This window comes from Struthio camelus, chromosome 3 (assembly GCF_040807025.1).
Source record: "Struthio camelus isolate bStrCam1 chromosome 3, bStrCam1.hap1, whole genome shotgun sequence".
Taxonomy (NCBI): domain Eukaryota; kingdom Metazoa; phylum Chordata; class Aves; order Struthioniformes; family Struthionidae; genus Struthio; species Struthio camelus.
Genome location: NC_090944.1, coordinates 135,197,143 through 135,222,467, shown reverse-complemented (window position 1 = coordinate 135,222,467; position 25,325 = coordinate 135,197,143). Strand labels below are relative to the sequence as shown.

The 25,325-nt window shown below is 39.3% G+C and overlaps 2 protein-coding genes across 15 annotated transcripts in view; one reads left to right on the top strand and one right to left on the bottom strand.

The window, feature by feature from the left end:
* Positions 1-25,325, top strand: part of MACROD2 (mono-ADP ribosylhydrolase 2) — a 1,003,459-nt gene that overhangs the window by 210,719 nt on the left and 767,415 nt on the right. The window lies entirely within an intron of this gene.
* On the bottom strand, positions 5,056-18,080 carry FLRT3 (fibronectin leucine rich transmembrane protein 3). 2 transcript variants are annotated; one of them, XM_068940416.1, is made up of 4 exons: positions 17,912-18,062; positions 11,519-12,604; positions 10,140-10,884; positions 5,056-8,489 (listed from the first exon to the last, which is right to left on the bottom strand). In XM_068940416.1, the coding sequence occupies exon 4, from the start codon at positions 8,442-8,444 to the stop codon at positions 6,495-6,497; it is 1,950 nt and encodes a 649-aa protein (XP_068796517.1). In that variant the 5' UTR covers positions 8,445-8,489; positions 10,140-10,884; positions 11,519-12,604; positions 17,912-18,062; the 3' UTR covers positions 5,056-6,494. The 2 variants fall into 2 exon arrangements, with proteins under 2 accessions (XP_068796517.1, XP_068796516.1); XM_068940415.1 differs by lacking the exon at positions 11,519-12,604 and having other exon boundaries at positions 17,912-18,080.

Below are 25,325 nucleotides of genomic sequence, written 5' to 3'. Positions count from 1 at the left end.
AATGTTCTAAAATGATGTTTACTTGCTAGGTTAGCACTTTACCAGTATATGGCTTTCTATCTTTTAATGAGCTTATTTTCCTTATGGGCAGTAAAGTATTCTGTTCAAAAATAAGTGTCTTCAATTCTTCTTATTGAAACCAGGTAAACAAACAAACAAACAAAAACCAGCAACAGAAATGAGTTTCTGCAGGTGTCTGCATTTCTGTTCTTGCTAAATCTGTGTAGAAAATAAAAATAGACTGGTCGGTTTCATACTTGTTTCTTATTAGGAGGTTGGAATGCAAATAACTTTTCCTTCTCGTTAATATAATTTAAACAGGAGGTGAGCATATACTGTAATAAACACTATCTAAAAGTGCCATAGGGCTTGTAAAGGCTGGGGTTTGGTATATGCTTCTAGAGTAATAGTTATAAAGTGACTTTTTAAGTCATCTTTCTTTGCATAACATCAGCATTCATGGGTACACATGTAGAATTACAGCATAAGATGAGGTGTAAGGTAAACATACTTCCTCTGCCTTTGAGCTGCTAATACTTGTTCTAGTAATTTACAAAGCTGTATTAATACGGCTGTGTAACAGACTCGGGGTGGGACAGAAGCTTAGGTTTGATATGGCCTACTTCACTTCATGTTACCTAGCTTGATAGATTTTTTGTTTTTAGGCCATAACTTGGTAAGTAAATGCAGTTGCACGTGTGCATCTCAAAATTCAACTAGATCAGAGAAATTGTACAGAATTTTTGAGGAATTGTACTCCACCAAAACTCCTAATTTTTACATAGACTCTTATAATTCTGAAAAATGATGCAATTATTTTAGTGCAAATCTTTTAGTAAAAACAAGACTTTAAGTTAAAATCCTGGAAAGCATTGCTATTAGAAGAGAGGGGAAAGTTTGTGAGGTGCTACATTTACTGACAGAACCTGCCTGAAGTATGTGTTGATGAGGGATGGACATGAAGTTAAAATTGTGCCAACCAGTACGCTTTTATGTTGAATAAAAATTTGAAGCTTTGGAGTTAAATTACTTATGCCCCTGTTTCTTAAAAAAAAAAAAAAAAAAAAAAAACCCAGCAGCAACAAGACCAGTACTTTTACCCCCTAGAAAACACTTGTTTTCATCTAAAAATCTAGTTGTATAGTAGGTATTTATCAGAGACTAACACCACTGGAGGAAATTAGAATTACGTAAATTGGATGTGTATTTCTGATCTCATTCTTTCTTTTTTTTTTTAATTATTTTGCTTAAACTAAAATTGAAATTATATGTAATGCATCCCTTTTGGACTTCTGTAGCTGATGTTCCCCGTATTTAATGATTGAACAGCATCAAGCAGTCCCTTGATTTTGAACAGTTAGACCTTCCAGAACTGCATCTATAGATGCATCTATAGATTTCATAGGATCAGAAAGGGAACAGGAATGTGTGCTAGCACTTGCCTGTGATGGTTTGTTCTCTCTATCTCTCTCTCTCTTTCTCTTTCTTTCTTTTTTTTTTTTTAATTACTTTAAGAGGGCAGCTCATGGCAGAATATCGGGCTATATACAAATACTATCAACCAGCCTGAACAAGTCGGGTTACTTCAGTAGCCCTATTAAAACACTTCTATTTCTATAACTTATTTGCAAGGGGTTTATACCTTGATTCTGTTCCGTTTTCCTTCTAAGAAAACCCAGAGGGGCTCCAAAGCATGGCTGAGGTCCCGTTATACACTGCACTTGGGAGACCCTCCAGACCATTTAACGACTACATTAAAACGAGCGATGACTTATCTTGCTTGGCGTCAAACGCAAGTGATACTTGTTCAGAACTAGATGCTCTGTCACTGTTTTACTGAGGTCCACGTGCTCAGTGTGGTTTCTTCTAGATTTTGCGGAGGAGTAGGAAATGACTTGTTGAAATGGCTAAGAGATGAAAACAAATGTGTGTGTTTGCGAAAAAGATGTAAAACAGCTCTGGTCCCGGATCTAATGCATGTAACACGGTTGTGAGTTCAGAGCGTTTGAAATAGTTCTAATTTCATCCCAAGGGTAGGACCCCAACTCTCCCACCCTCCAAATTAAATTCTCTTGCAAAGAAAAAATGTGCTTAGAAGTGTAAAATTTTCATTTCTGAATCCAGTCAGTGGACTGCCCAGTCCTTTTCCGTTTGGGCTAATTGACCGCTGCTGGCTGGTTTGAAGGAAGAAGCTCCCCAGTTATGGAGTAACTTTGTGCTTTATAAAAACTTTACCCGTGATAAATGCTGGCTTGTGGCGTGAAGCTTTTGTTGTCCTTGCACTGTCAGTGAAGGAACAATTAATTAAACAAAGCTGTTCCCAAGGTGATGCTGAAACATCAAATTGTTAGGGTGCCTCTATCAATTTGTAAGTAATGTTAAGCTGTAATTAAAGCATAAGATGGCCGTGGCAATTCTGGTTGCATCCAAAACTGCCTGAAACGAATCAGATTTGGATAAATTGAGGCAAATGGCATTTGAAGATCTTAACCAGCTTTAGTCTCAGGTGAATATAGAAAACTTTGTCTTCTTACTCAGCACAGCGTTCTACGCGCGTGCTTAGTGTATTATGTCTTCAGTAAATTATCTTAGTAGGAAATAAGGCTGTATTAGTTTTGCTCGTTTTATTGGTTTTGCTGCTCTACATTCAGTATGTACAGCATTGGCACAATATAGCTTGCATGCTAACTAGTGCAGTATCAGTAGAACTGGTAACTCTGTTCTAAAACCAAAATACCTTGATATTGGTAGAGCCGTGAAAAAAGAACGCAGTTGCTGCATTTCAGTCTGTTTTACAAAGCTAGGAAACGAAGGGAAACAATAGCTTACAAATGAAGCAGATTTAGTTCGGAAGTTACTGAGACAAAATGAACATGATTTCCAAAGTACCATTTTTTTTGGAGTCAACTTTTCAGTTAAAACAGCACAGTGAGCAATTCAGAATAGGATTATAAATCAAAAAAGGATCAATCATAAAGTATGTAAAAGGTACTTAGCACAATATTTTAATATGGAGGATGCTGATTAAATTAACTTTGCACATATGTTTAGGCTATATTGGGGAAAAAACCCGCTTGTTTATATATGAAATTAAATATTTAACAGTACACTGAAGTATCAGGGAACTCTAAAATTATTTGAGAGAAATTTAATGTGGATTAATTTTATTTTGATACATTTGAATAAACTGCTCGATGTGATTGTCTCAATCCGATTTGTCTAAATAGATATCAGCTGTCTAAAAGAATAGATTTAAGCACAGTGCTGGAGAGCATTGCATACTATAGATGTGGTGTTATGTTAAGTAAATAGTCATGAAGAGACAGACATGACATGGAGTGGAATAGAAATTTGTGTAACTATTAGAAAAAAAATGCATTTAATCTAGTCTGAAAGTAATCTTCCACTTGCCAAGTGAACACATTTTAATATAATGCACGTTCTTTAGAAGTTGCGGTAGAACCTGAGGAAGATCTTGTATGCATGAATGTGCCACGTTTTTTCCATTGATATCAGCTGGAATAGTAAGAGATCACCTCTCCCTGTAAACCTGGTGTCTGGTGTTCCACAGGGGATGGAATCTTTTATTCAGTTTTTCACCCTCTTTTTTTGGAAGCAAACCTAGAATGCCTGGACCACCTTACTTAAGTTGCTCTGGATTTGCATACTACTGTCTCATAGCACATACATTTTACATGAAAACATTCTTAAGATTCGCACTCAAATTTCTTCTTCCCAAATAGTAACTTTTTAGAGCCATATGACCTCTGCATTGGAAGCATCTGATGCACTGTTACTCTGCTACCTTGGAGTGATGTCAGAAGAGGCATGGGAAAATGTTTGAGTTTTCTTTTGCCCTTTCCACAACACCAATTTGGAGTCAACTAGGGGAGATTTTCTCTGAAGTCTTCCCCAAAAGCTTGAAAATCCAGCAAAACCAATTTAATTTTGCTATTGGAGAGTTGATGACAAAGAAATAATCTATTGCCAGTGACCCTGCCATTGAATGGATCTCAGACTGAAGTTTCCCTATATGCTAGTTTATGTGAAGAAAAAACAGTCTGTCTTCTCCGTTTGTGTTGGCTTTCCATTCCCATTTACTGTGCGGGGAACTTTTTGCAGAAGAACGTAATGAGGCTCCACAGGCTTACACTTGGCTTTCTCACCTTTCTCTAGATTTGTCCTTGAGGAGAAAATAGAGAGTAAAATAGTCCTGTTTAGTGCATTACACAGAACTGTGCACGTAATTACTTAGCATGATATGCCCTTTTCTGTTACTTTTGACATCATGAAAGATGTGTTTATGTTAAGGTCAGTGGTGAAGCACGGTGCTGCTCCTCGGTTGTAGACTGCCCCCTCCTTCATTGCTTGGGAATTGCAGTCTTTTTGAGGGTGGAGTTGAGAAGACAGTACTGTGGCATGGATAGTTTGGGGAGAAACTTTCTTGGTCCCTGCACATCGGAAAAGTGCAGTGAAGAGAGCCATGCAGGTTTGGAAGTTTTGAGTCTGCGTAGTTAGATGGATCCCTGGGAGAAGAGTGGGTTACTGACTGTTGAATTCATCGATCTCCGTGTTTGTAACTTCTTTTTTTCTGTTATCTTGCATTCTGTATCACTTCTGCAGAAAAGGATAGCCCAGGCATTGCTAAAATTCTCTTAAAAGAAGCTGAATTGCATTTTGTATGCATTTCTTTGTCTGTTAGAAATGTTGTCCAAAATATTAAGTATTTATATGTCCCTCTATTTTTTTTATTTGCTGCTGTAGTTGAAAAACTCATTTGTATCTCAGAGGGTTGTGACTCCATACCTTGTCTCCCTTTCATTGTTGATATACGCAAAGTTGTGACAACTTGTTTTCATAGTAAATAATCATAACAAGAAAAAACCTGGTAGCGTGATGCTCTGTTGAACAAAGAAACAGGCAAAGCTTACGACCTGAAAAGTAGTAGCTTCTGAGCGGATTTCCTGTCAGTGCACTGCAGATGTGTGGCGTATGGTTTTAATCTCTTAACTGCATTAGTGCACATCAGGGAAAGCAAAACACATTATTCTGTACTAATTTTTCAACTTTATTCATCAGTAAGACCAATATTTTTCATATTTACGTTAGGTATGAACAAGTGGGTATTTTATTTTTTCTTTTTTTTCTTTTTTCTTTAAAAAGCTGGATACACATAGCGTTGGATCAAGGCACATACAAGACTGGCCAAAGGGCGTACAATGCACTTTGGTTTTTAGGTGGAGAAACAAATGATTATGGCAACCAAGAGTGGCTTGGGGTTTAAACATGAAGTAGCTCATAATTCAGTAGGAAGCCAGAAAGAAATATTTTACTTTACAGATTTATTATGGAATTTCTGGAAAACTGTGACAGTAATGGGCAGTATTCCTGACTGTAATGACAGTATACAGATATTTATTAAAAATGCTGTGTTTGAATATATATGCTTTAAAATACCTGTATTTCCATAGTTATAATTTACACTATACCGTTGTCTGATTACCTTCGTGACTAAATTGTTCTGAGATCTTGCTTGCATTGCCTGCTTTTATCCTAATTTTTTTTTTTTTTAAATGAACTGTGTTTGCAATACTTTTTCTGTTCCAGGCCATTTCTAAGTGTTTTGTCAGTCCTCCTGCCCTCGCCTCCCAAAGGACTGCGATCAATCCATCACCGTTTTCTCTATAATGAGCAAACAACTGGTTTTGGTGACCAGAAATCTAACCCCAAACTGTATCTACCCCCGTAGTTTGTAGAATCTAGGGTGTTTTTGTTCCCCCTCCTCCCTTTTTTTAAAACTCCTTGTTAGGAATTTCATTATACTTACTTCCAGGGATCAAGTTTTTTACTCATCAGCAGCTTGTCTCATGCATATAATTGGCTTGATGATTTTCTTTCACATTGTATCTCAGCACTGTTGAATGGATATATCCAGACAGCTGATATTGCCCATTACTACACACACTTTTGTTTATTGAATATTGTTGTGGTTTACAGATTTAATAGACCCAACGTTATAGTTCTGTGAGTTTTTGCAACCACTTCTTAATCTTGATTTGCCAGGTTTAACATTATTTTATTAATACCAAAGTGAAAAATGGCCTGTGCTTACACTTACAAGGATCTCAGATGAATGTTCTGACTGCTCAACACGGCAAGAAAATTCACTTTCACAGTCAACAAGTCATCTTACTCAGTAGAACACAAAAGTTAAATGGTCTGTAACTTCAATATTAGCAAGGAAAATACAGTACAAATTACTAAAAAATACTAAAATATAGAATTGTGGTCAGGTATCCCCACTACATTAATCGCAGCAGTAGCCTGAAATTTGAAACTTTTAATAAAAAGTTCTTAAATATAAATTATATGGCAAATGTACAGTACATTGCTTTGTCAGTTCTCTTAATCCAGTGTTTTGCAGTAGAACAGCAACCTTTAAAGTCAGTCTTTTCTTGTTAAAAAATCAAATCAGTCTTTCATTTCCTTCAGTATCATGAGTGTGAATGATCTGAATCTGGAATACCACTGTCTCTGTAGCTTCTGTTACTACTGCTTTCACTGTGGCTGTTCTTATACAGATTCATTCCATTAGGTGGGAATATGGTATGTATTACAAATTCCTCCTTGGACACTTGCTCGTTATTTATTGGTATCATCTGAAAAGAAGTCTCCCTGATTTCTAGGATGGAGTTATCCTTCTTAGTTCCTGCTTCAGCATAGTCATCTTTTCTCCTGCGTCCCTTGCTGTACGCACAGTTCCGTGAGAATAAAGATCCGTTTCTATGAACGTACCAGCACACTAACGCCAGCAATGCTATAGCTACTAGAGCCACGGCACCTCCTATAATGGCAGCCAAGGGTAAACTGGAATTTTTGTAAGGTTCTTTCTCTTGTTCTCGGTTCAGGGTTGTTGTAGGATTGTACATTTTAAGAGGTGCTGTTTCAGTCTCGATGCATTCGGGCGTTTCATCTGACAGGTAGGTGTTACTGGTTTCCATGGGAACCATACATACACGGTAGGGTGATTCTGGTTCCAGAGCTGTAAGTAAATAGTCATTTCTGTCTCCTGTAACTATTGTTTCCGTTATAGATCCAAAGGCAGGGCTGTGACCCATCTTGAGCCAACTCAGTCTTAAAGCAGTCATTGGTAGTGCAACTTTCCAAGAGATATGAATAGTCTCCGTGCTTACAGATTTCACAAATATTGTAATAATTTTGCGTACTGGGCTTGCTGTGGTTCTGTAGTTCTTATTCAGATTGGGAGTTTTTATGTCTGGTTGTTTGGTCACAGAAACTGGCCAGTGTCCTTGGGCCGGATGTAGCGTGTTTGGTATTGCGGTAGTGATTTGGATGGTGCTTATTACACCATCATCCTTACAATCAAATAGTTCCGCGTTGAGGTCTTTGATAGCCATTCCACGTACTTTTTCTGGTGCCTGACACATCAGTCCACGCACATTAACCTTTAAAGGTAATGACTGTAGCCAGTCACGTACCCATTTCATTTTGCACCCACAGTGCCATGGGTTGTTGCGAAGAAACAACTGAGTGATGTTGTCCAGATCATCAAAGACACCCTGAGGTAAATTGCTAAGATTGTTATTGGACATATCTAGTCGATACAATTGCCTTAAGTAAGAGAAAGCGTTAGGTGGCACGCGATTTATATGGTTTTCTTGCAGATAGAGCTTTCTTAGATTTGTTCCTGGCAAATTTACTGGGGCGGCTGTAAGTGAATTGCGGACCAATGACAGTTCTGTAAGATTGACTAAATTCATGAAGACTTTGTCTCCCAGTCCATGATTATTTAGAAGATTTCCATCTAAAACAAGGCGTTTTAGATTTGTGAGGTCTTGAAGGGACAGCTCTGAAATCGTGGAAATACGATTATCATCCAAGCGTAGCTCTTCAATCGTTTTAGGTAAACCCCAGGGAATGGTGCTAAGGTGGTTTCGAGAGAGAAAAAGAAGTCTGAGATACATGTTGTCCCGGAAAGCTCCATCTTCAATGCTAACGGCAGAAACTGAATTATCATCCAAATGCAGTTCTTCCAAATAAGGAATTTGTGAAAGTGAATCATAAGTAATGGTCCTTATATTATTTTCCTGCAAATGCAGTTCTTTAACGTACTTAGGGAGGTTGGTAGGGAATTCATCTAGACTGTTGTGGTATAAATATATTCTTTCCACCCTAAGCAAGTTCTTCAGCTCTGAAGGAATCCCAGCATTATTTATTTGATTGTTCTGAAGGAAGAGGGTAGTAGCATCCTCTGGGATTCCTGTAGGAATAGATGTCAAATCGCGATCATTACAATATATGAAACCCACATCACAGCGACATACTGAAGGGCAGGGTTTGGCACTGACAGAATAAGGTGCCATGTCAAGTAACAGCCCTATTTTAGTCCAAATTAGGAAGATGTTCCAGGTTACACTAATCATGGTCAGGAATGATGAGATTTGTATACAGTTCTGATCTTCAACAATCTAAAAAAACCAAACAAACAAAATTATCCAGATCATTATTAAAGAAACTGCAATGAAAATTCAACTTCAACATTACAGAAGACATCTGAAACACACATATCTTAAGCTAAAATTCAAGCTCGTAGGTGCATCGTACTTTCTTTTCATCAGTAACTGTACTTCTGCCTGTACTAACTGAACTTGATTCACAGATTATTCTGTAACTTAAAATAACTTTAAACAGTATGATCGCGTGTGTCTGATCTGTGAATTGTTTTATGTAAGCAAGAAGGCTCTTTCTAAGGATTCTTCCACATTTCATGTATAGAGACAATCTTTGTTCTCAGATACGAGTTTGAAATAATGTTCTGGATTTTTTTGAGAATGGAGTAAGTACAGGTGCATGAGAAAATGTGGAAGAATGTTGAGGAGATAGGCAATGGAAGCTAGCCGGACCGTTCCGTGGGAAAAGGAGCATCTGAAGGGCATGCTGACCCACAGTCACGTGGCTGAGCCCGTGCCAGTGTGGCACTACACCTGGGCTTTGAATCGAGATTAGCGATGAGCTCACTATGCTTACGGCGCATGTGCGTAGTCCATAAAAACCTCATATAGTGCCCCCGCTCGGCGTTCCTTGCCATGGACTGACGCTCAGCAGTGCCAGGGACTCTCCCGCTCCACTGTAGCCTCGATCGGGAAATTGCTGGGGAACCCCTGCTCAGACGCAAAGGTAATAAACTCTCAATATTGACTACAGCGTGCCTTGTGTTTGTCTTTCTGTCCTAGTCGAGAGTCCGGGCGTTACCCCCGCCTTCCCCTAACAACAAGGCTAAAGTCACAGTAGAGTCCAAGTAAATCATTCTACATCTGAAATATAAAAAGTAATTCCTAAGTCAGCTAACTATCCAGGAGCCTTTAAGTGAGCTATAAAACCCTTGCTAAGCTCAGAACCAATCCAGGAGCCTTTAAGTGAGCTATAAAACCCTTGCTAAGCTCAGAACCACTATTGCTACCGCTATTTTGGAGGTTCAGAAAAGTCGTAATGGTAGTTCGTTACTAAGTAGAGAATACAGACAAAAGAGCAAAGAGCAAGTAAAGTCTCTTACTGTTTTTGAGCGCTCAGTGTCTCATTACATATTTTACAAATACTATAGCTTACTTTTAGTCTTGTTTCTCAAACTGGAATGTTTAGAAGGGTGAAGGTTACAATTGGCAGCTTCAAACTTGGCATAGCTGTTAGAGCTATGGCTTTCTAGTTGACTGGATAGAATACTTCATTACATGCTTAAATTCCTGTTTAAATATTTGTCATTCTCAAAAGTCTTCCTACTAAGCAGTACACTTAATAAGAGACTATTTGACAGGTTTAACCACATTTTCACATCTTATTAGTTCAAACTGTGCAAGGCAGAATAATGTAAACTAACTCTTGAGTCCGAAATTAGACTTTGCATTGGTAGTCTGTTTGTACATTCAGCTCAAGTAATTAGCATTTTTATAGCTTTTAAGACAACATAATTCAATTACTATTGTAATTACGGCTGTGAGAACGTCTGTAAGATATACCTATACATTAAGCGATGTTATGACCTTCTCTCTTGTGGGTTCCCTTACTAACTGAACTTTCTTCTATGAGGCGTGAAAAGGAAAATAAATTAATATTGATCCTACCGTATCTACAGGTATGAGTAAATTTTGTGCTTGAGGATATTTCTTTTCTTGCGAGTCACTGTTTCACAGTTTACTCCATGCAGTTGTTTTTTCTCGACTATGTTTACTCAAACGATCCTTCTTGGTAGGTATGTTTCCAGACTACTGGCACTATATTCAATGAACATTCCAACACAGATTTATCATGGTACATAAGCACACCAGGCTGTGGAACAGAAAAGCTTCAACTTCCTGTCACTGTGCCGCAGTAAGACTTCTATTTTTGTCTTCATATAAGGCCTGTGAATGAAGAGCCTCTTTTGTTTGCTTTAATGCTTTTAACAGGAATAACTTTCTTTGTAATTCTTACAAACTCTTCTGTGCAGTGTAGTAGTCAGAGGTGGTAATTTCAGCTCTGCATGATGTAAACTATTCATTATGCTGAGGCTTGAATGATGATAGCCTCTTCGGGAGGTCAGAAACAGGGGTTTTTTTTCTGTCCAAAATTATCCAAGTATAAACTTTGTACAGTAGCTACATCCTGATATATCCACACCTCTTTAAAAGAACCGTTCTCCAACTTTAACTTTTTAATGCTTCTTCAGAATTAGTAATGCAGAAAGAATTCCCTCCTTGCAAAAGAATGCAAGTTATTTTACTGTAGAAATGTTATTTAATTCAGACGGTTTTCTTCATAAGAAACATATACATATTATTTCCTCCAAGAAAACTCTCCTCCTAAAGCTTTCCTTGAACTGTTAATTTCCTGTAAAAGAAAAAAAATGCAATTAATAACCACTGGCGGACACTAGTACTCAGAGCTGTGTTGCATCCTTATTTAAATTGAGCTATGTTTATTATATACAACTAGCACAATTTTTTTCTCAAAATATTGGTAATTCACCAAAATACAGAGCTGTTTAGAAATGCCTGTTATGCTGTCTAGTCTTATGTTGTTGCAGTTCTGCTGGAGTTCTCCCTTCCTTTCTCCCAGTAGAAGGTAAAGTCATCCTCAATCAATAGGCAGTGAAAAAATGCTTGTCAACTTTGATGCCTTTCCCCCTTGATTGCTAATGGAAGTCCAACCTCCTTGGAGAAAACTAAACTAGCTTGCTTTTCATTCTTGGTAAACTGAGGTAGACAGTGTGTGGGTTCTGTCTACGAAATGTACTCAATATGCTAAGCTGTTTGAACTTTCAGGCTGTTTCATTTGAAATGCTGCACAGTGGAACCAGTATTTAGATGAGTATTTTATTAATCTGACTGCTCTAATTTTGAAAAAGAAAAATACCCCCATCTTGGCTATTCCTTTTTCTTGATAAAATCTAATTATTTAATTATTTTTGAATGGTGCATTTTAACTTCATATCACTGTTGCAAAGAGGCATCCAATGAGCTACCAGGTATATGTTCCTCAAGAGCATGTAGGCTGCATCTGTCTGAAACAGAAACAGTTGAACCTGAAATAAAAAAAAAAAGCCTTAAGATCTATTTGCTTCTCCCTCTCATGACTGCATGTACTCCAGTAAACTGAGCGTGATCCCTAAAATTAAAATGCTATGAAGAAACTGCATGCTGATTTATACTTGTTTAGCTCCCCTAATACGAGTATAACTAGAGTTGCTTCTGGTCCATCATAAAGTATTAGATTTAAACACAGTCTCTGTTTTAAAATGGTCTTTTGCAATTTCAAGCAAGCATCATGAAGTCCTGATTTGGTAGATCGGTAATACTTCTACAGCAATGGGAGATTTGCACTGATACAAAATTACTGTGACATAGAGGCAAATTATTTTCATTTTTCATAGAAGAAGGGTGACCATAAAAGGGGGGAGGAGAGAGCCCCACTTTCTTAGAGATATTCTCTACCAAGGGAATGGTGAATTAAAAAGCATCCATTAAATCGCTGTTCTTTAGAACTTTTAAAACTTTTCAAAGTAGGCTGTAAAAATATATGCTGTATTAAGCAAAACAGAAGCTCTAGTAGGCATACATCTTATGAGAAATTAAGTGCATTTGTTTTACCTTTTTAGATTATAAACTGTTTCCTCTTTGCCCCATTTTATAGTCAACCCTTCATTTATTGCCAGTATTGTATTAGTGGAAATGTAGGATTAAAATGAAAGCACTAAAGCTCATTAAGTTCCTGGAATTTTTTATCCCTTCTCTCAAAATTACGTCAAAATGAAGAGAGAAAAGTGAAAGGAGGTCTCTTTGGAGAAGATGACACCGTTTCAAAAATGTGGATTAAGACTATACCCCCCACTCCCTTTTCTAAACTTAGAATACTTTTCTTCAGGTTTTGATTGTTTGGTATCTTGCACTTCCCTTTTATATCTCAGGGCATAGCTGAAAACAATGTCTTTGCATATCAAAGGCTGCAGTGATCTGTCTACAGAGAAGAAGGGAATCCTGCTGCCATGCTCAAACTTTCCTCTTCTTGAGCTGTCTCTGCATATTCTGACATCAAGTCATTATAGCTGATCCTGCAAGATGAAAAGAAAAGTGACCCCCACTGGTACAGACACTGTGTCCAGGTTTCCACAACATCAAATTGGGAAGCTCCATGGATACATGGTTTTGAAAGAACCCATTAATTTTGAACAGAGCAGAAAAAGATGAGTTTTAGAAAGTATGTGTTGAAGTTCCATTTTTTTGCATGAAGTTCCATGCAAAAACTACTTTTTGTTAACAAAAGTAACATTTGAGCAACTGAGCAGCAGCTTTTATGCTTATCTTTAGAATAGAGTTGAGTATTTTCATGAACTTTGCTGAACTGCATGGTTAAATTAGTTTTCCTGGGATACTGTGCGAGCAAGTATTACAGATAGTGGTAATGTGTGACACTTGTGCCGTCTACTTATCGCTGTAGTACAGCTAAGCAGGGGGACGTTTTATTTTAAAATATGTTGAAGGTAATTTGTACTATACAAGAAAAATGTACTGCAAGAGAACTTGGTATTTATTATAACATATGGAATCCAGCTGTGCTGCCTATACAGTACACAAGCAACAACAACAAAAAGTTTTAATATGTTGGGAAAGCTGAAATGCTTCTAAAAATGGCGCTAAAGAGATCTTTTCTTTCCAAGATATGATACAACATGAATAAAATGAAGACCTGCCTGAGTTCAGGTCACATAAGGCTTATCTGGATTTCTAATATACCTCTGTGCTCGCTGCAGGAATTATGGCAGCTGTGAAAAACTGTGGCTTATTTCTACCTATCAAAGTAACAAAGAGAAGGGAGAGAATTTGCTGACCAATATTTCTAGGTTATAAATAATAAGGGTAACTTTTAGAGTTAAATTCATACATAAGCCTAACAACTGTGCTTAATCTGTGTACTTTTATTTATTATAAAAAATACTTTTATTGCAGTATTACCTCCATATTTATGTAGAATCTGAAAGACATCAGAAACACAAAATGTGTTTATAATCTTCTAAAATACTGGGGAAGTATCTACTGTATATATTGCCCCTTTAGTTTACAAAGGTCATGGTACCTCTTAAATAACTTCACAAAGTTTCTACAGAAGTTCCACAGTACTATCCTATACTTAAAACAATGCACATACTTTGTTTTCTTAAGTGTATTACTCAGGGTTAGTTGATAGTGACAGCAGAATGCTTTCTAAGCACCCTGTCTAAGAGCTGAAATTTCCACGATCATCATATTTCAGGAAGGTGCCCCATTCTTTTGTTTAGTGTTAGGCAAGCAGAAGGTCCCCTAACTGTCTTTTTAAGGGCTAAGGAATTTAAAGGTTTTTGTTAAAGTGATAGTGAGCTTTTCAGATTAGGATGCCTCAGTGTGGGTTGGTGCAATTGGGCTGCTTTTTTTTCCCTTGTCGGATAAGGTTTTATTTTTACTTGTGGAAAACTGTATTTGGATTTTTTTTTTTTCCTTTACCCTTTTCTTGTGTAGTAACTGAACATAATATTGCATTGCCTTTGCCTTTGTAATTTTAAATTGTGTCTTTAAAACAAAAATGCAAAATTTGATGTGATTTTTTTCCCATCCAATAAAAATGAATCTAAATTAGAAATGGATTCTGAGTAAAAGCTTAACTTCATGCCTTTCTTGTATGGCATAAAAGACGAGCAGAGTCAGTATGTGCTGTAGAGGATGCAAATGAAGTAAGAATTCTTCAGCTTATTTTCTGAAGTTTGCTTTTTAAATCTTTTCTGGTTTTAAAGTTGTTAGGTTGAAAAGACACTGTTTTATACTCTATTTATATTCTGTTGTTTTGTCTATGTGGCTTCTATGAAGGTTGCACATGGATTGCTTAAACTAAAAAAGCACTTTGGGGTGGAGGGGCGCAATGGATTTTTGCTTTAGTGCTCCTTGAGCTGGGCCAATTATGGCTTCTAGGTTTTCTTTTGAGAATTACTGAAAGAAGTAAGTTGCCTAGGCTTAAAACAAAACAAAACAAAAAAAAGAGAGAGAACAAATGCTGCCATTGTTTCAAGGTAAAATCCATTTTTCCTTCTTGACAAATTCTGGTGGAATTGTACTTGCTAAGGAGCTCCTAGCACCGAAGCTGTGACGAAACAAAAGGTTAGGCATATATAAAAAAAATATTACTCAGATACTGAATAAAGCTTCATTAGTTTGTTTTTTTTTCCATCCTGAAATACTTTGGTATCTACTTTCTGATTTCCAAATTTGCTTCTTGAAATATAAGACAAAACATAAATAAGCTTACAGCTTCACTTTTTTCTAAATTCTTCTAGATAAAAATAGGAAGAACATGTTTTGTGATGATGTAATTATGCTTACGGAATGCTTTTCAAGATGCCTGCCCTAAGTGTCATGTTTTTAGTCACTTATTAAAAATAAATCTAAGCAATCATGTATTAATTCTTATATGCGTTCTTGTGCTTTGAAGTGATTTAAGTAGAAACTTCAGAAATACTAGCCATTAGCGTAGATGTTTCCTGCTAGCAGGAGACAAAGGTGGCCATCTACCAATTGAGGCCACTTCAAAAAATTGTAATGCAAAGTTTGCAAACTCTAGCAATTGCTGTGATTAGTCACCACTGCCTAACCAATATTTTTCCAACTTTGAGGTGCTGGTTACCAAGGGTAAATGAAAAAAAAAACAACCCAGCAACACAAATTTATTTTGTTCTTGCTGTAAAACGTATACACTTTGTTTCTGAAGATTAAAGCTTGCTGCGAGTTTACTACAGAGTTTTTGCCCACTGGGGGGTGGTACACACTACAAAACCTGTGCTTTTAAGAGCCACAAGTCAGATGTTTTTGCTGCTGTCCAGTTTTCTCTGCTTTAATTACAGCAAAGTCTCCTGTTGAGAAAAACAGAGGCGGCCTCCAAAGGCGGAGGAAAAAAATAATCACTCTTTCAAAGAGTTTACAGAATCTTATTTCCCATGCTGACTTTATTAACTACGGTATTTATCTGGTCATTCACCAATTACAGAAAATGGTACGAACATATGAAAAAAGAGTGAGAACTAGGCTATTAAATATTTGCTAAGGGTTGGTCACGGTTTCTGGTACATAGGAGAAGCAGAGAACACAGGAAAAAAAATATACAGCTTTTGGAAACGATTAAATATAGGTAGAAAAGTAGAAAAGCTCGATAGCATGACTGGAACGTTTAAAATAACCTCTGTACGTTTTAAGGTAATAAACTGGCTTTCTATAGAGCCAGGTCTACCTGTTGTTTGTGAAGTATCTGAAAAAAGATCTTAAACAGGACTGCACTGTACAATTTTGCAATAAATTAAATGAAACTTGAGGGTTTTGTTTTTTTTCTGAGGGAGGGAGAGAAGAGCACTTGAACCTCTTAAATTTGAACTAACGCGTGGCATATATTGCCACGAAAAATTCATACAGATCTCTCTGTGGTACAGCAGATGATTCTTTTCTTTGTACGCTTGAATTGACAAATGCATTTTTCACTCTTAATTCAAAGAAATGTTCATTAAGATGCCATATCCCCAGGCAGAGTAGATGGTGAGCATAATTGATGCTTCTATCTCTTTGGACAGTATATTTTCGGACGTGAAACTGGGGTCAGGATAATTAATTGTTTTTTAAAGTATGAAAAATTTGTCTCTCTTTTTCTGCACTTTATTTCTGCATAGAGAATTTACATGAAAATACAAACGGTGAGTCTTCCCTTTCTAAGTGGTAATAAGAAAATCCATTCATATTTCAGAGTTCAGCTGACATCTTCTGGAGGAACAAGATTTAACTGTAAAGTAATTCTGCGTTTCACCATTACTACCGTGTATAAAATATGCAGCCGTACGTTGTTAACTGACCAGAATTGATCCCTTCAAGAAGGGAAGTGACTTATGTTCAGTCTAAATTAGTAACCCATGGCTAACAGTACTCCATGAATTAGTTAATTATAAGCAGGCATTGTTGCTGTAGCACGTTTGCAATAGTTCTTGCAACTTTGACTTGATGCGCCAGCGTTGTGCTCAAACCCCTTCTCGGTCAGAAGAGATCGTTATTTAGGCTACTTTAAACAGAATGACTATACCACAAATGCAGCTGGTCTTTGCACAGCAGAGTTTTATTTGCCAGTGGTCTGTTTTCAAGAATTAAGCAGGAAAATCAGAAAAACAAATCTAGATGATATAATCTGTCTCAGATGTTGGAAAACAGGACTGCTGTTTATAGGTGGTGCTCTCTGAAATGTAGGAGTACTCAGTCTTTGCCTTATAAATTATTTTAAGTGGCAGTTTGTGATTATATCCAAGGACTACTTTGGTAAAACAAAGGAGTGTGGCAATTCTAGCAATTGTGAAGCAAGATTTTTCTGAAAAAATAACGTAGAGATGAGGGTGTACAGAGGAATAAATGAAGTATTTATTCATAAACAACTCATAAATGCATTTGTTAGAGGCTTACGTGATGGCAGACAATCATTTAATAATTTTAAAACAACAGAAAAGTTGATGAAAACTAGGGAAGGGCATTTTGAATGCTGTGAAGATTATCAGGTACTTCTCGTTCAAAAAAAAAATATTTTTGGAAGAAATTTAGGCCTGTTGCATTCCTTCTTCGTGTATGTGCAACCATTTTGTTCGGCACGTAATCAGCTGAGTCTTTGCATGCTCGTCGGCACGACCCACTTGTTCGTTCACTGCGAAAATACCCCCTCATTTTTAAATATATGCAGCGGTGGGGGGGGGGGAAGTTTTGAAAAGAGCATAAAATCCGTGTACAGAATAGTGCCAGGAAGCTTTTAAGCTTTTTTTTTTTTTTTTTTCCCCCTCCCTTCTCTTCCCCCCCCCCCCCCCCCCCAAACGCCCGACTGTGGCAGTCTGCCCCGAGCGCGCGCAGGATGCGCTGCCCTCCAGCTGGAGCTGCGCGAGTTTCGTCTCCGCCGCTCGGGCCGCCTTGGCACGCCACGCGGGTCCCCCAGCGCGGAGCGCCCACGCCGGGCAATGCCCGCGGGGCTCTGACGCGAGCGCGGCGGCCGGCGCTAGCTCGACGTTCCCCTTTCCGCGGACTTGAATCACAGGGCTCCGAGGCGCCGCTCGTTTCGGGGCCGCCGGCTCGCGCCCGAGCGCGGCGGCGGCGGCGCTCCCAGCCTCGCGGCCGCCGAGACCCGGCCTCCCCCGGCGGCGCCGGGAGACGCCGCGGGGTTCCCGCCGAGCCCCTCGTGGGCTCGGCGGGAACCCCGCGGCGTCTCCCGGCGCTGGCTAACTTCACGCTCCCCCCCCCCCCCTTCTCAAGCAGCGCCTCCCGCTCCGCGCAACCCCCGCGCCAGCGGGGAGCAAGTCGCCCCCACTCCCGCGACACTTACTTACCTGCGCGGAGCGGAGCGGGGAAATCCCATTTACAGCGCGGCGGCCGCCGCCGTAATCCCACTCGCGGCCGGGACCGGACGAAGGCAGCGGCGCGGCGCTGGCGCGGGGCAGCCGCGGAGCCGGGCGCGCGCCCTCAAGTCGCGGCGGCAGCGGCCAGGCGGGAGGGGGCGGGGCTTCACGTCACCGGGGGCGGGGCGGGGCGGGGCGGGGCCGGCGGCCGGCGCTGTCGGCGCTAGGGGGAGCCGCAGGCGGCGCGGTGGCGGCGGCCGGGCGGGAGCGGCGCCTCGGGCCGGGCCGGGCGGCGACACGAAGGCGGTTCGAGGCCCGGGCGTTCCCGGCCCGGCTTGAGCGGCTCAGGCGCTTTAGAAATATCGACTTTGTTTGTCGAGGCCGCTGTAAACACGCGTGTGGTTACACAAAGGCGCTGTTCTTCCCCAGCAGTAAACTCCGTCGCTCTGAAAAAGAGCAGTCGCCGGCCGGCGCGTCGTGCGAGGGACATCTGCCCCGAGCGGGCCGTGCTGGCTCCGGGCCCGGAGGGCAGCGCTCCGGGCAGGTGTCCAGAGCCCTCTCAAGGCGTTAGCGCGTCGCACTTTCTAAGGTCGGGCAGTGGGTGGCAGTTGGCTGTATTTGTGCTCCAGCTGGTGCGCCTCGTGCGCGGAGATGCTTTACTGCTGCTGGAAGGGGCTGCGATTGGGAAAATGGGGCGCTGGAGATGTGCGACGTTTCTTCTTCAGGGCTTTTTACCTAGGAAACAAAGTCTTCTCACAAAGAAAAGTTCAACAATTCCTGGGAGCCGGAAGATAAAGCTGGAAAATATACTATCTAGATATTTTCCTAAAACTTGGTTTCCTATTATTAGTAGCTCATTAACTCCAACAAATGGTGTTGGGTTGAGGAGATGCAACTGAGTTTCCTTTTATTAGTAGCTTATTAGCTCCAACAAATGGTGTCGGGTGTAGGAGATGCAACTGATGTTTTCAATGTGTTTTTAATTTTCCCACCAAAACGTTGGCTTCTTTCAGGGCAGTCAGGTGCTGCCTTGGCAGGTATTGCGTTCGGGTGACTTCAGTTAGGTGATCTTGTCCGTGTCCTTGTTTGGAGTAGCGTTCTGACCCCGTGTGTTCATCAGCGTGACGTGATCGTGTCAAAGCAGGAGGCAGGCTCGTGATAAGGGGTGCGTTGACCTCAGTTGTTCAGCCACTGCGCTTTTTCTTGGTGTCAGAAGACAGCAAGACCAAGCTCCTTTAAGTTTCAAGAGAGCTTGAATTCTTTAAAGCCTGTGGAAACCGCTGGAAACTTCAGTTGTCTTTACCAAGTTTGAATACAGAAATTCTATTTATTTGCATTTTAATACAAAACCCATTCTAGTTTGTGCTGTGTTCAACTGTCAAATCTCATCTTTTCTCAAGAGGAATTTCAGTAGATTTTTGAATGCTGCTTGTTGTATCCGATACTTGGGTGTTTGAGACGTTATATATACGTGCCATATTTTATTCAGCTGATTAAAAAAGAAATCCTAGACTGATCTTCCTAGAGAACTGGAGGAAAGAAATGTTTTCCTGAATCGTTTCAATTCTAGTCTTTCCTTTGGGAGAGAAAAACTAATAAAACGTTGATTTCAGGTTAATGTTCAATGCTCTATATCTTTATTGGTAGCTCTGGCAGAGCAAGCGGTGTCTTAATCAGTTTGTTATATATGATTGCGTTGTATGCACATTTTAATATTTTATATATGATAGATTTTGTATATATGCATATACAAAACCTATATACACATGTATACACATACATGTGATATGCAAACATAGGGATGCCTAGTGTTACAACGTGTCTATCTTTAGTTGTGTAGAACAACAGACCATGGCAATACAGAATGCGTTCTGCGATGCTCTGAATGTTCTGTAGATTTTTTTCTTGTTAATCTGAGATTCCATTAAGAGTACAGCAGTATTTTTCAAAAATGCTCCGTATTTGGTCTCTCTCACGTCTGACTTAGTTGTATCAGTTAACAGATCTCGGCCTATGTTACTGTGCCTTGTCGCTAAACCTTAACACGCGTCTGTGGGGTATTCATAAAAGGCACGTGGTGCATATTCAGCTATCTTGCAGTATTCCAAGGGAGGCCCAGCAGTTATGGCACCGGTTAGAAATTACAGTAAATATTCTTGGAGAATTCCAGAGGGCATATGAGGAATAATTAGATTTTACCAGGTCGCAGCCGCTTTAGAATACTGACAAGTTTGAATATGCTGTCATAAGCATATTTTGGACTGCCTCCTTTTATGTAAACTCCTTAAATATACTTAAGAACATGGTTAGCCTTTGGAACACTCTTCACAACAAAGTGTTGTAGAGCTGTTGGAGGACTCGAGCACGTTCTTATTTTCAAAATATACAAATTCAAGGCCTCTGCAATTCCAAGAGAATTGAGCAACTCTATTAATACTGATGGAGTTACTCTTGTGTGGAATATAAAAGTATGCATATGTAATACAGATGTACAAAACCTTAGCAACGTAATGAGTTCTTTTAATTGAATTTCCTGGTTAAAATAGTCCCTTCACCTATATTTTGTGTATAAAATTAATTAATGCTCGCGTCATGGAGATTCAAGTTCTTGTCAGACCTATAGGGAAATTGCCTTCTGGAAGATGTGGCAGTTTTGTTAACACTTAACAGGCTGAGAAAGTTGAAAGGATGACAGATCAGACATTTAGTGTACTACCACTAACTTAATGTTTTTCAAAGAATGATAATGCGAGTTTATAACAGACACATGTAAGGTGCTACGAGGTCAAAGAGATAATGACGCCGCTTGTTTTTTTTCTAAGCACCCTGCTGGTATGATAAGAATCACAGTTCTGGGAACTGCCCTTAGCCAAAGGTTAACCTGAATGACTCTTGCTGTGATTTGTCAGGCATTTTGGATATCCTTTGTTCTACTGTAAATCAAGTTCTAGACGTAAACATTTATGGGCAGTACATTTATGAAATGTTAAGAAACCAAATGCATTGACCGGGAAGTGAAATTGGATCTGAGATCACTCACCCTCAGCGTAGAGGACAGACAGCTGTCTTCCAGAATGGAAACGGAACCACTTCTTTGAGCTTCTCAGGGACAGATACTGCTTAGATAAAGCCGGGAGTAGTAGTTTGATATTCACTGCGATACTTTGAAACGGATGTTAGTAGTTTTTAGCTTTAGTTTTTTTTTTTTTTTTTTAATCAGATTAAATTGATTTTCAAAGCAGGCTGTCCCAAACCCAAGCTAGGCATCTGTTTTTTGTAGAGACCTCTAAAAGAATAAAACCCTGTTGTACATATATGAACTGCTGTATGATGTATGTCCTGCGTCCTGATGTTATCTAAATACAGTTTCTCAGGAAACAGGTATTGCAGTTTGTAAGTGTAACAGAGTTTGGTCTTTAAATGATCTGAGCCATTTTAAAATTAGAATCCAATTTTGAAGAAATTTCTTCACAAGTAACTATCTGTCAAATTCAGCTTTCGGCATTGTGTATATGCATAGAGTAACTCATCACAGTTTGTGCAGCAACCCTATATCTAATGCAACAAAAATGAAAATGTAATCGTGAAAGTCCACAGTAGAGATAAAAAAGTATGAAGAGTCTAAAACTAAATACTTGTTTAAAATTAGTTGTGCACAAGTGTGCTGCTTTTTTTTTTTTCCCCCTGACAGAGGAATGTTTCAGAGATAATAGTAGTAATTTTAACTATTCTTTTGTCTGTCTTTAAGGACAGGAGATGAAACCACTGCACCTGTATTTTCTGCTATTCCTCTCCACGTTCTCTCCCTGTTCCTCTTTTCAGCTCTCCTTACTAGCTGCAGGGAAAAGCCCTGTCAGCTCAGAGGCACCCCTGATGGAACAACATCTCTGTTTTTTCTGAGGGAAATAAACAGTTTTGCTTATCAGAGTGTGTGCTAATGATAACAAAATTAAATACATTAAAGGGCTGCATTACATTGCAAGCCTACCAGAATGCAATTTATTTGATTATTTACAGAATACATAGAAATGGATAGAGCGAGCAGACTGTGTAAAGTGTATACTAAGGAAGTTTGTTCCCAATGCTTAACACTGAGTGCTTTTTGTATATAGAAGACAATTTTCCCTGTTTCTAAGTGATGATCTGCAGAACTACCTTGACAAAGTTTTTTAGGAGAGACAGAAGCCAAATCTTTCCGAAGTATCTATAACATTCTTGCATCCAAACTTGACAAAGTAAGCGAGGCTGTTAGAAGAGAACAGGCTTCCCATACACCTGATGTAGCTTTGAAAGATCTCCACCAAATGTGCGTTGCAGGAGAGAAAAATAACACTTCCCCTAAACGAGCTTGAAAACTTTGATTGTTAGAAATATCCTGTATATGCCAGGAGGAAACTTGCTGAGGACAATCTGTCAATCTTCCCTGTTGTATGTGTTTCTTGCATTGGCAAATTCAAGTTTTTATTAATACAGCCTACACTGAGCAGAACAAAGTGGTAAACGCATTTTTGTGGTAGTATACCTATCTGTATATAAGGGCACCCTGTAGGATGGAAACAAGCAAACAAACAAACAAAAAACCTCCGGAAAAGGCAAAAAATTCTGGTGCAGTTGTAGTCTTGGGCTCTTTTTCTGGGAACTTTAATTGGTGCTTATGCAACAGCTGCCAAAAGCTAACCTTTAAAAATAGAGATATGGAAGTCCATGGTGATTTGTTGCTTGCTAAGAAGGGACTTGAAATGGATCCTCTCCTTACTGCTGGTGTGTCTGTTCCTATTTCCCCTGGTGCTATCTGTATACGTGAACTCTTCAGTAATTCTTCTGTTGACTGTTAGCCAGATACTAGCCAGATAATCTGCCTATATTCCTGTTTTTTATTGGTTTCATTGGGTGTAGCAGGTATACATCTATTTGAAGATTAAATTTGTTTTCTCCGTTACCTGAGGAATTGAGTTTTCAAGGACACTTTCTAGATCAAAAATCTCTGTGGATGCTGGAAGTTAAATTCCGAATATGAAAACGTTTCCATGAGTGCACCTACCTTAACAGTGATCTTGTAAGTACCTGATGTTCGTTGCTTAGAAGTGAGGATTGTTTGATTGTGATTTCACTTTAATAAGTTAAGAGCGGTTCTCACATTAAGTATTGTAACTCTAAATGAGATTTACTCAAATATCTTCACAGAGGAGCTAATATTCCCTTGATGATAGATTTTTATGGTGAGATTTCCCTTTTTCTGAGGTAGTTTAAAAACATCCGCATAGCTAAAAGACTGGTTTTATTTTGGTACATAGTTTTCATAAATTTCAGTTCCTGATCCTTATATTCTGAAAGCTTGAAGTTCACTTTCGTTTTTTCAAGCTTAATATTTTCGGGTCACTGAAACAGTTCTTCTCCTGCTCCTTTCTTTTTGTTTTTAGTTCTTGATCGCCCAAGGGTTTTTGTGGCACCACTCCCCTCATCTTTGTCAGTCTCTTTCTGCCTGTCTTTCATTGTACGCGTGGCCTCTTACCAGCCTTGTTTTCTCCTATTGCAATGTCCAGTAGTCGTTCTTCAGCACATCAAACACGTGTAGGAACTTGTGTGTTCCAGCTCTTTGTGTATTAATATTCTGCCAAGTAGAAGCTCTTCTTCTGAACACTCTTCTCTCCTTCATTGATCTCCTCCTCTCCCCCCATTTTATATGTTAAAGAGTTTCCTACCCTCTTTCCTTCTCCTGTTGGTCTCCAATTAGCCGAGCACTTTCACAAAAATCCAGTCTTGTAAAATTATGGTGGCCAAGTTTTGTGCAGATCTATACTAATTTGAATTTTTAGCATATGTTGCAACTTAGCGCAGTTGCCTAGATATAGTGCTGGTGAAGGCTTTGGGTGATAGTTTGATATCTCCAATAAATTAACCCCCCAAATTACATGCAAATCAATCCCCCCAAAGCATTAGTGTGCTATTTCAGCCAAATGTCCTACCCTACTTGTTTGCTTTGTTTGTATGCAAGCTGTGTTAACATCCGTCAATAAGCTGCATTCTTTGCGTTTGCTAATTTGCTTGTATAATATCTCGTTTTGAAATTCCAAAAGGCTGAGTGAGTCCCAGTGTTGAATGTATGAGTAACTCAGAAGTGTTTATTCTCAGGAAGGACTACATTTACATTGTTTGAACAGATTTGTTTAGTTGTAAGTAGGGGTGATTATTCTGTCTTTGTCTATTCAGTAAGCGAAAGCATTTCAGAAATGGCTTTGCATGTCAGCAGTTAATGCCATTAGACAGCACATTAGCAGAAAGTTATAAATTGATACTGTGATTAAAAATGAGTTAACAAGAAGTTTGGAATTTCCCTGGCCATGAAGAGTGTAGTTAGATTTGATGAGATTCTGACTCAGAGGATGTGCAGCAGAAACTTTCTCAGTTGTGAATGCTAGATCCAGAGAGTGGCTTGTCTGAGAATCGTCTCCACCAGCACCATCTGTGTGAGTCAATGTGGAAGTTAGCTTATCTTTAGCATCTGCTGGCTGAATGTAATGCAGAGTGCTCCTTAAGCTAAACAAAAATAAAAGGTTGTTATAACACTCATTTCTTGGTATAAGAAAAAAGGTGTATTCCTTCACATTTTAGTTTCCTAGTTATGCATTATTAGTCCAAATTTTACCTTTGAGCAGTGAAATTTTGTGTAGAACTTGCCTAGAAAATAAAGGCTATCTCCTTCCTGAAGTGTCGGCATTCTGCATGGAGGCATACTGTTTTCCTGGAGTGTCAGAAAGCACATTCATGTTGAGGGTTTTCTGAGTGTTCCTAGAGCAACCCCTCTGCAATTTTCTCCCATGTCCCAGTTGCAAAGGCCAGAGAGAATGGCATTGATGTAACATTGATGTATGGAAAGAAGCTCTCCCACTGGTAAGCGTTTGCCAAGAGCTTGTTGATAAAGCAGGGAAGTGAAAAGAAGGCCTGAGCCTCAGGAACTGGTTTGAGCAGGTGATGTGCGTGCGTTATTTAGTTAGTATGCCTTGCTGCTAGTGAGGATGAAATTCCTTGAAGTGGTGAGAGGCTAAGTTTCATGGGAATGGGATCTGAAAGTTATTTAAAGCTTCATATCTGGAGCAATGTTCTACAGTTCTCTCTCCCTTAATCCATCCTGATCAAATCCATTCTCAAAGTTTTTGTTCTTGGCCTTTTGTGGACATACACTAATTGCTTCTTCCACTCCCCAAGCCTCTGGGGGGACATTGGGAACCATGAAGAAAAGCAACCTGTAGAAACCTGTAAGAGAACTTCAGCTCTGTGACTCAGGAGGTTGAAGGTGTTTTGGCTGATCTCCAGGTTGATGTGGCAGAGCATGATGTGCAGCACGTGAAAGAGCCACGTTGTGCCTGAGGTGGTGATAGCAGTGACTTTGTTACGAAAGAGAAGA

Bases quoted from the DNA above. Each gene is read 5' to 3' on its own strand.
- FLRT3 (XM_068940415.1), bottom strand. From the start codon at position 8,444: ATGATTAGTGTAACCTGGAACATCTTCCTAATTTGGACTAAAATAGGG.